An 11,540-nucleotide genomic window follows, 5' to 3' on the forward strand; every position below is an offset into this window, starting at 1 on the left:
GGAGTTTCACTTTTATTGCCCAAGTTGGAATCCACGATCTCGGCTTACTGCAACCTCCGCCTCCCAGGTTGAAGCAATTCTCCTGCCTCAGCCTCCAAAGTAGCTGGGATTACAGGTGCGCACCACCACATCTGGCTAATTTTTTGTGTTTTTAGTAGAAACAGGGTTTCAACATGTTAGTCAGGCTGGTCTGGATCTCTTGAGCTCAGGAGATCCGCCCACCTTGGCCTCCCAAAGTGCTGGGATTACAGGCATGAGCCACCACGCCTGGCCTAAAGCCAAACAGTTGTATTCATACTGTGCACTTTCATCCCAAGTGCAGTTTAAAACAAACAACAACAAAAACTAGAATCTAATTTTCCAAAATTTGACAGTATCTCTGTGGCTTAGTGCAATCTGTGAAGTCACTGTTTTTTATTAATACATCATAAATATAAAACCTGACTCATACCTTGATTTCTCTACATGCAGCACTCTCACTATGAATTTATAAGAAAAGAAACTGTTAATAGAATCCAGAAAATGTACTACTAGCTGAGGCTTTGAGTACTCAAAAGCCTATTTAAATACAACAACATTTTAAAATAAGACGTATTCAACATTTGCAAGAAAAATTCAGTTTATTGAGACTCATATTGAACATTTGGCCATGACTGGAAACTGGTGAGTCAATACCATGTCTCTTGATATGGAAAGTCTTCATCTATCACAGAAAAATTCTGGAATGTAGAAAGAACTCTGTTATTAACAAATCACCATTAATAACACAAACTATTTCACTGAAGATTAACAACTCAGAGAATAAGCACAAGAGCATTCAGCAAACAAAGTGAAATATTCTATACACATTCACTTTTCTCTCTATCTTGAAAAGATATGGCATTGAGATATTTTTCTCAGCCAGGCATAGTTGCTGGCACCTGTAATCCTAGTACTTTGGGAGGCCAAGGTGGGAGGAATTGTTTGAACCCAGGAGTTTGAGACCAGCCTGGGCAACATAGCGGGACTCTATCTCTATAAAAAATGTAAACATTAGCCAGGCATAGTGGCTAATGTTTACATTTTTTATAGAAATGGAATCCCACTATGGTGGTGCATGCCTGTAGTCCCAGCTACCCAGGAGGCTGAGGCAGGAGGATTGCTTGAGCCCCAGATACCAAGGCTGCAGTGAACCATGATTGCACCACTCCTCTCCAGCCTGACTGACAGAATGAGACCCTGTCCCAAAAAGATATTTTTCTCCAGGTTACAACTCCTCCTTAAAGTCCCCCCAACCCACAGTGGTCTTACTGTTTCCTGAAATTCTATAGCATTATCTGCAAGACTCAAATGGCAATCATCTAAAATCATCTCAAAGGTTGTATTTTTTCATATGGATCCTGTCTCCCTTAACTTGAGTGTGTGCTCCAAAGGCAGGCACCATGCTTTATCATTTGTATGTGTTCTTGTGCCTGTGGCACACTGGTAATATGTGTTTCAGTCTATGACCATTTTCATTCACTCTTCTCTTTCTCCCAATCCTGCTTTTCTCTTGTAACTCTTTCTGTATACCATTGTCTAGTCTAGAGTCAAATAGTATTTCATGTTCTAAAGTTTGATTTTGACAAAAGTAAATCCACCTCAAAATGTAGTCTTGTAAGATTAATTTTTTAAAATTACTGTATTTTCTGAAGATAATATCATGATCCATATGGAATCAATCGTACACCCACAGTGAACAAGCAAAATTATAAAATGTAGCTCCATCAGTTCTAAGTGCAGAAAATTTAAAAAATCTCCCATCTCAGGCTAAACATCATAATGTTACACATCTTACCATTTTCGGGTAGCTGTCTCGCTTACACAAAAGTAGACCGGTTACAAATATGACTAATATTAAGATGAAACCAAATGGTAACAAGAAAAGTAGCAAAGTTTTCTTCAATAGTTCTTCAACTAGGATTAAAATCACACAAAAGAGGAAGTGTTATGCATTTATCACTATTTTTGAAACTGAATTATTTTATAAATAGTTAAGGACTGAGTTAAACTTGGAAACCGCTGTCATATTTGCCAGTGCATAAATACCACAATTGTGTTTGAGTGTAGCATTCCTTTCATTTGTGCACTTTTTATACAGAAAAGTACTTTACTGAACTGTGACATGTCTTATTTTCACTTAGAAAAATAACTTCTCAAAACACAATTCTTATTTTCTGATACGGATTTGTTTATATTTGACCTTGTGAATTCTCCATTTAGAAATGACAAAATATTAGCCAAGTGGTTAAACAAAATATTAGCCAAGTGGTTAAACAAGTGGTAATTTCTACTCTTAAAGCTAGTGTATTGTGAAGCACAATCATATTTTACCTCATTCTTTAGGCTTTTTAGTTTATATTGCTACGGAATTTTAATGCCTTTATCATAAATCACTTTAAATTAGTGTTGGAAGTGAATGGAATGAATATGTATATTATTAATCATGGCCTCTGAATTAGAAAAGTAGTCCTTTGGAATAGTATTAGACACTCAGAAACAAATATATGCTGATCTATACTTGCTTTAAGATTTCCGTTCTCTTGAATACTGAAAGCATAAGAAAATATTGATTAAAATACGCTCATGCCAATCCCTCAAAAGAATGAGCATATTATCTATATTGACAGAAAAACAGGAATGTTGATAATAGAGGTATAACAATATTCCTAGTCCTAACTGAATTAATATTATACTTTTAATAAATCTTTGTTCAGTTGAAGCGCTTGCTAAATTATCCTCTCTGTTCATAGACTATATGGGAAAGTCTTTCACTTTCATAATTACAAAACACACTGAAAGAAAATTAATTTTGCTAGCAAATAGCTCATTATTGAGTTACTGTTCTTTTAGCTCATACCTTCCCAACATTGTTTATCACTCCACTCACTCCAAATTCCATCATCTGAGCAATAAATATTCACTTTGCTTCTTACTACAAAGCATAATTGTCGGGTTTCATTTGTTATTTTCAAGGTGTACGTTTCATTTTCAACTGTAGTAGTCTGAAAGCCAAGGACAAAATCAGATGCCATTATTTGATCTAGTTGCAACTAGACAGATTCCATATCTGCCCCTTTCAAAGTGGGTTTTATTACATACAATCTATGCATCAAAAGACTAGAAATGCATATTCTCAGCAGTAATTAGCTCTCTGTATAGTGGGGGTTTTCAAATCATTGTTTCTTCCCTTCTTTATCTATATTTTATTTCTACAGTGATAATGGATCACTTACCGTGAAGGACAGCATGTGTGAGAGGGCAAAATTCCTAGGTAGCTTTGGTGTATATAACACCCAGTATGTGGACTAGTGTCAAATTTCCCAGATTCTATGAACTGGAAGATGCTACATACACTCAGTTACCAAAACACAGAGAGCCAGCATGTGAATATTATTACTATGGAAACTATAGAGTTCATGTATTAATATATAGCTTTTTCTTTTTTCCTTATTCTTATTTCCTTATTCTGATTGTTAATAAGAATAAGAAAAACTTACATAACAATGCTCAGGGCTTGGAATAAGAATAAGGAAACAAAACTTGTATAACAGTGCTCATGGCTTGGTATGAAACTGTTGCTACAGTTATGAGACTCTCAAGGCTAGGTGATCTCAGAGTTAAAAAATCACTGAAGCAATGATTTCAATTTTGCATTTCAAAGAGCTCAATAATTTTTCTCATTCAATATAATAGCTTTTCCTTTGGCATAACTTATCTTAGGAATCAGCATAATGTAGTGTAGACTTAAGTGGACTGGGAATCAGATCTGAAATCTAGTTCTAGCTGCATAATTTGATTGTAAGTGAATTTACATACCTGGGATCTATATGTCAATTCAACAATGAGTTTTCTTATCTGTATATGAAAGGAATGAATTAGAACTACCGGCTCACTAACTTCTCTCTACCACTCTCTAAACTGGAAGCTAATAAGGAAAAATAATACATAACAACATGTGATTAAAGGCATCACCACATTGTTGGTGCTAGTGGCAGTAATTAGTCTTGCAACCATCACCTAATTCCCCAGCCAGCCCTTCTTGCCTGGTACAAGCAATTCTCTTGTAAGCCTGCCATACTGGAATTTTGACCTGATGGTTTTCCTCCATAAGTAGTCTTTGTGGCTTTTTTTTTTTTTTAATTTTCTTTTGCTTTTACTTGAGGCCTCTCCACAATCCATCTTAAGCCTTCAGTAACTTTATTGACACAAAATTGAAAACAAGTGACTAGATAATCTCTAAGTTCCTATGTAACTTTAAAATTGGTATCATTCATTATACTTTTGTCCATTTGTTTATTTGGCTTTCTAGAGATTGAACTAAGATACATGTCATGTTCTTTCCCTCACGTGAATGCAACTGATTTTGGTTCTCACATTTGCTATTTTATTTAAAAGGCTGTAGTTATGATTTTCCCAAATAAATGCAATATTCATACCACCAAGGTTGTATCATCTTCTCTGATCTCAATTTCATAAACAAAACACCTTGCTGGAATAGGTCCCAAAGGTATGCTCCATTTCAGCTTAATTTCATATAAACTCTCCTGAGTACAAGTAAGACAGACTGGCGGCAAAGGTTTAACTGAAAAGCAAAAGGGAACCATTTCAACACAGAGATTGTTGAAGTTTAGCAGTAGCCTTTATTCAAAGCTAGGGACATCTGGTAACAGAAACGTCTAGGGATAAACCAAGTGGCTCGGTAATATTCCCTATGATGTGTATTAAAATCAAAGTTGCTTGCCAACCAAGATGAGTTTCTTAACCAACTTGGTTATTTTGGAAACTCATTTTTGACAAGTCACTCACAGACAAATATATAAGTCCAAGAGAAAAGTTCGAAGACCCAAATCATTACAACCATTTTCCATTTTGTAGCATTAGAAATAACAGCCACAATCAGTAATACTACTACTTTTACAGATAGATAACGCTTATTTAATGCTTATGCTATTTCAGACACTGTAAGTACCAAGGATGTTACATCATAATCTCATTCATGTCTCACAATAAACCTATGAGGTGGTCCTCTATTATTCTCATGATACTAATAAGGAAATCGAAACAGAGTAACTTGCCCAAAGTCACATAACTGGAAAAATGGTAGATCTAGGATTTAAAGCCAGGTCTGGAAGACTCTAGAACCCATCACTCTCATAACTATTAGAACTGAAAATATAGACTCAATAAATATCCAGTCATTTGTCTATTGAGGCCTGGAAAGAAGTGTCTTCATAATTACTCCATCACTAACACTAGACAAAATTACCATATAGCAGACAAACTGAAGATGGAAAATAACATTGTGAGTTCTAAATGAAAACGATACTTTAACCTTTATTCAATTCCTTATCTTTCATCCTTATATATTTAATAAGAGCTTCCTCATACACTCTGCTGACTCTCGTTTTTCTGTCTTTGCATTTCCATAGGTCTCTGTCTCTCTGTCGATGTCTCTGTCTCCTTCCTTCCCTTTTCTCTTTCCCCTCTCAAGTGATTGTAAACAGCCTAAACTAGAAACAATGAATTTGAAGTTGTTTGTTGGTTTACATCACCTATATTTTGAAGCTGAAAAGTGAAATAACTGGATCTGATAGGCTTGGTGTCTGATGATCCATTAACACAAATATAGAAATCTTTATAGTCTGATGACTCCAAATAGGGAAATCTGCATCCAATATTTTGTCCATCAACCTTGATGTAATCAACGCACTGTAATGCATGATCCAAGCCCTCATACCTGTAAAATGAGTGTTGTGAGAATTGTGTTTAATTAACAATCTCTTCCAGTATCAAGGTGCTTCATTTTCAATTATATTAGGATACCATGTCAGTTTAAAAATCATTTAATAATGTACAATGTTTATTAAGCACCTACTATATGCCAGGCACTATGATAAGCACTAGAGAAAAAACAGTAGGGAAAGCAGACATAGTCCCTGATTTCATGGAGCTTACAATCTGTTGGGAGTCTTCGCAAAATCTCAAAGACAAGGATTCTTACTTGTGTACTTAGGTTGTATTGATTCATCAATAAGGTTTGTGAATCAAAGAATAAGATTCCTAGTAAGAAAACCTGTGATTTATACAAATAATCCTGCATGATATTGCTTTTTAAATTATTTTACTGGGGAAGTTATTTTAAAAGAAAGCAAATTTTAAAGCAGACTTAGAAAATATTATGTTTAATAAAATGAATGAAAATCTAGACGATACAATACACATCAAGAGATAAACATCAGAAAAGCCACCTGTAGGAGGGCAAAAGAAAAGAAGGAGTTGTTTGGCAAGTAGCTGTTTAATTTTCTCATCTATTAAATGAGAAATGTTACCATATCCTTTAAAGTTAACCTTATTCCAGTAATAAAGCTAAAAGGAACTAGGGGTGATTCCCTACTAAATTCGAAAGCAACAAATGCTTACTATTTTCCTAAAGAATAGCTTGCAATGCAAACCATGACATTATCTGTAAAAGAAGCCAAAATTCCTGTTGAAATGAGGCCAATGTGGCAGCTGATATGGTGCCGGTACACATATCTGGACTCTACTAAATTAACTTTATGCCAACTATTTACTTTAGGGAGAGTTTGCAAAATTGTTGTCTCCTGGTTAGTTCACTTGATTAGATTTGGGACACTTCAGTTCCAGGCTTAACTTCATACAGACTTACTTGATGCCAGCAGGGAAGCCTTTATTTTTCAATCTCTAAAATGTTAATGTTTATTCCTCTCTATTTCACTAAGATGAGGATCAAATTATATCAAATATGAACTACAATGTGCAGGAGGGCAGAGACTTTCTCTTATTCATGCTTTTGTCCTTTTTATCTAGAACACTGCCTGGCATTTAAAAGATGCTTAATATGTATTGAATTAATGAACAAATGATTTTGATATTTGAAATTTACCTATTCAATTCCAGATGAGGAAACAAAAATTCTGAAAGAAAAAATTACCTGCCCAAGGCCTCCAAGTTAAATGATGCTAGAGCAGGGATTAGAACCCAGATCTCAGGATTGTTAATAGTTTACAGCTTATCATTTATCTCTTATTATTTTCTAAAGAAAGATGCCATGATAATTTGGAACTAGAACTCACCAATAGTAATGCTTAGTCCTCTCTTGATTTGTCCATTGTTTAGTAAAAGCATACATTTAGATAATTACCTATCAGTTTATCAGTGCTATCACTTGTTTCATCCATGTAATAAATATTTAGCGGTAATCTACTATGGGTGTAGTACTTTGGAGGTAGTCAAGAGAAATATAATAAACAATTCATGCCCACCAATCCCTTAAAAGTTTAACAGGAGACAAAGCACACATACATGAGAAAAAATTTAAATGCCATCCGGACAATAAATAATTACAGACTATAAAAAAAAAATAAGAGTTCAAGCCAGTCACAGTGGCTCATGCCTGTAATCTCAGCACTTTGGGAGGCTGAGGTGGGCAGATCACTTGAGGTAAGGAGCTTAAGACCAGCCTGGGAGACATGGTGAAACCCCATCTCTACTAAAAATGCAAAAATTAGTCAGGTGTGATGGCACATGCCTGTAATCTCAGCTGCTCAGGAGGCTGAGGCATGAGAATCGCTTGAACCCAGGGGGTGGAGGCTGCAGTGAGCCGAGATCGCACCACTACACTCCAGCCTGTGTGACAGAGGGAGACTCTGTTAAAGAAAGAAAGAGAGAAAGAAAGGAAGAAAGAAAGAAAAAGAAAGAAAGAAAGAGAAAGAAAGAAAGAAAGAAAGAAAGAAAGAAAGAAAGAAAGAAAGAAAGAAAGAAAAGAGTAATAGCTCAAGAAAAATGAAACAGAAGCTGACAGGATCAGTTAAAGGTTAATGAAACTCGGGAGCAGATGAGCCTTGAAAAAAATGGATAAAAATTGGTGAAAGAAAGATAGAGCCAGAGGGCATTCCAGAAGGTAATGCAAACAAAGGTATAAAAGGCAATAACATGGGTGAGAAAAAAATTGTAGAGATGGATCTAAATGGAATGGAGCATTCACATTGGTAATAGTAGAGAGTATGGCAGCCCAGATTTTATCCTGGGGCAATGAGTAGACACAGGAGGTTTTTGAACAAGAGAGTGGTATATGAAGATGGCAGTATAGGAAGATAAAGCTGGCTACAGTGTGCAGAATGAATAAAAAGGGGAGAGATTGGAAGGGGAGAGACTGGAATCAGAGCGACCATCATTTGGGAAGCAATGGCAATCATCCAGGTGTTGAATGAAGGAAGCCTAAAGTAGAGCTCTTACAGTAGAGATGGTAGGTACTTAACAGATGTGCAGCCTTGCAAAGGAGTATCAGAACATGGTGATCATGTTACCCTGAAACAATTAAGAAACTAAGGAGATACATGAGTCACAATGGCCAAGTTTAAAAGCTTCAGTGACAGTTAACAAAGGTAGGGAGTCAGAAAAAAGATCCAGTTTAATAGATAACCCATTTTTATTTAAAGACAAGAATACAAAATGTGTCGAAAATGTTTAGGTTCCAACTTCATCTATCTAAAGGATACAAAATTAACCCAGTATAGAAACAATTATTGCATTCCTTATATCACCCATAGAATACCTTCCAGTATCTACATCCTAAAACCACTTACACCCATTGAAATCCTCAAATAATTGTAAACAATTTTCATTATAAATACAACTCTGACGAGTATAATGAATTTAACTTAGTGAAAATATAGTTACTCATACTATCGATTAATTTGAGTAGACATTTTTAATATTGAATTCTAATTATAAAAATACTTACCAGTAAAACAAGTTGTAATTGGTATCAAGAAGTACACCTATGCCAGGTTTCCAAGAACAGAGTAAATATTGCCAATTGTAATACACACAATCCATATCCTGAACTTTAGTTTCTGGAATTCCTAAAGAACAAATCAATTGTGAATGCTTCAAAGGCTTGATGATGAATCATTTGTGAAATCATTTCACAATTTTACTTCATTTCCTATGACCTCTCCATTTTATTTTGCAATCAACATTTCAAGATTATTTCAAAAGGAATTTACTGGAAATCACTTCACGATAAGAGGGATGTGCAAAACCAAAAAACATTTGAGGGCTCATTTACTCGTATTAGTATAAGCATATGCAAAAGTAGTAAACTGATTATTCTAGGATGCTCTGAGCAGATGAACAAATACTCAGGAATGTTTACTAATATGACCCCAAAACTGGGAACTAAATCAATAAAATAATATGCAGGTTTTGCCAAAGGTATTTGCTGATTTAAAGAATTTTAAAAGGCTAATCATCAACTACAAGAATGATTCTATTTTGTGCCACACTGTCACAGGATCTATTGTGCTTACAGCCTGGTACATAAAAATTAAGGGACTTATTCCCAAATGAATAGTTCTGATAGTATTAAATATGAAAAGAGAACTTTGTTTTAACCTTGTGGCGATATCCAATAAGTAGCTTCTGCCCAGGAACTTTGAACTTCTGATCCATTTGTGCATTGCCATGGTAAAAGCGTGTGTATCTTTGCTTCAATGCCCTTGTTAAGATCAAACCCATCTTTGTAATGTAGATTCTTAGTAATGATGGTCTGTTTGACAAAAAGGTGAGACAAAGTCAAACTTAGAAACCTCCATGGTATAGTGAGCTATATTAATAAGACTAATAAATCATTAATACTCTGGAGAGTTCCCAATATCTAAGACAGTCCTAGTGACTATTTGATACAATGCCACAGATACATTTCCAGCAGAGCTCACCTCAGTATGTCATATCATCTGATGAGATCATTTGAATCTTAACATCTAATTCCAAATAAAACAAAACTTTTGGAAGGAAAAAACTTTATGGCAGGAACTTGAGCTATATCTGCTTGGAATCAAACAGATAATTTTCATATTCCATATGCACATTACTTGGTAAATTATGTCACACTTAAAAATATAATATGAAACCTTCAGGAAATACATAAAGTAAAACTCTGGAAGTAATCAGAGAAATCCAGACAAATCATGAGCTTCTGGAGGACAAAAATCATTTATTATTTATTCATATATTCCTGATATCTAGTAGAGTGTCCAGCACAAACTTGATCAATAAATGCTCGATTTGAATTGTCTCTTGAAACTACCTAGCTGAATTAGAGAGGTAACAGAATGCCATCTACAACAGAAATATTTGAAGATACATACTTGTTAAGTATATAAGTAATTAATAATTCAAAACGTTTTCATTGAGCTCTTACTACAATATATACAACGAACCATAATCCTGTGACCCTCTGTGGGAAGGGTACAAAGATAAATAAGCCTTGTCTCCTACAGTAGAAAAGGTCACAGTTCTGTAGCATGTGTAAAGCCCATATCCAAGAATATAAGCAATTGTAAAATACAGTGAAATGCTCTTCTAGTGAAGTACTCTTCAAGTTTATATTGCTTGAGACTGAGTTTTTTTTTTTTTTTGTTCTTCCAATGGCAATCTTAACACTGGATGAGGTGAAAACAGATATAGTAGGATACATAGGAGACAGAAGCAGATGTGGAAGCTTTTTATATCCTAATTAGAACTATTGAGATACGGGAATTGGAGTGGACACTAAAGTCAGGAATCACAAAATAACACCTGATGATCACTCTGATGCCTCAAATGCATGCTTTACTTACCGTCCATGTTTCACTACCAATGTTTCGGTATTTTAGTTCATATTCCACTGTGCATTCCTTAAAATTATCCAGAGACAGTGGGGGTTGCCATTGCAAATAGAGATAACCTAAATATCCGGGATCCACTATCTCAAAATCCTGAGGAGGGTTAACTGAAATAAATCAATAAAACACTTTTATTTTTTCTGTATTTTATGACAAATGTTGCTGAATCTAGATGGATTTCAAGTGTCCACCAATCGATTAACAGATAAACAAAATGTGCTACATGCATACAATCAAATATTATTCAGTCATAAAAAGACATGAAGTACTGATTCATGCTACAACATGGATGAACCTTGAGAACATTATACTAACTGAAAGAAGCCAGACACAAAAGACCACATATTGACATAGTTCCATTTCTATGAAATTTCAACATAGACAAATCCATAGAGAGAGAAAGTAGATTTGTGGTTGGTAGGGGTCGGAGGGAGAAGCAATGCAGTGTGACTGCTTAAAGGGTTTAGGGGCTGTTTTACGGGTGATGCAACTATTCTGGACTTTGATAGTGGTGATTGTTGCACAACTTTGTGAATACACTGAAAACCAATGTATAGTACATTTTTAAAGAGTTGGTTTTGTGTAAATCATATCTCAGTAAGGCTGTTAAAAAATCTAGACTACTGCTATATAGTTGTTCCTTCTTTGAGAAACCACATATGCAAAATGTGACTTTGCCTCACTAGGTATTAATTTTTAGAGTAGCAAAAAATTCAATGTGGCTTTATCTCTGTGGTCATGTATGCCAGAATTTGGTCTAAGACGGGAACATTTTATTACAAAAATCTGTCTAACAGCAATAACAAATCAATATAATATAAATATATGTAT

General features: G+C 34.9%; 1 protein-coding gene across 1 annotated transcript in view; it reads right to left on the minus strand.

Moving 5' to 3' along the window:
• Positions 1 to 614: 614 nt before the first annotated feature.
• IL13RA2 (interleukin 13 receptor subunit alpha 2) overlaps positions 615 to 11,540 on the minus strand; it is a 13,631-nt gene continuing 2,705 nt past the window's right edge. The window contains exons 2-9 of the mRNA XM_017848143.1: positions 10,665 to 10,816; positions 9,439 to 9,592; positions 8,786 to 8,906; positions 5,574 to 5,758; positions 4,458 to 4,603; positions 2,879 to 3,023; positions 1,817 to 1,935; positions 615 to 719 (exon numbers count right to left, since the gene is read on the minus strand). Of these exons, the coding sequence (XP_017703632.1) occupies positions 669 to 719; positions 1,817 to 1,935; positions 2,879 to 3,023; positions 4,458 to 4,603; positions 5,574 to 5,758; positions 8,786 to 8,906; positions 9,439 to 9,592; positions 10,665 to 10,816 (1,073 nt within the window). The 3' untranslated portion in view covers positions 615 to 668. The remainder of the gene's footprint in view (positions 720 to 1,816; positions 1,936 to 2,878; positions 3,024 to 4,457; positions 4,604 to 5,573; positions 5,759 to 8,785; positions 8,907 to 9,438; positions 9,593 to 10,664; positions 10,817 to 11,540) is intronic.

Source organism: Rhinopithecus bieti, unplaced genomic scaffold (genome assembly GCF_001698545.2).
Source record: "Rhinopithecus bieti isolate Rb0 unplaced genomic scaffold, ASM169854v2 scaffold_31447, whole genome shotgun sequence".
Lineage (NCBI taxonomy): Eukaryota > Metazoa > Chordata > Mammalia > Primates > Cercopithecidae > Rhinopithecus > Rhinopithecus bieti.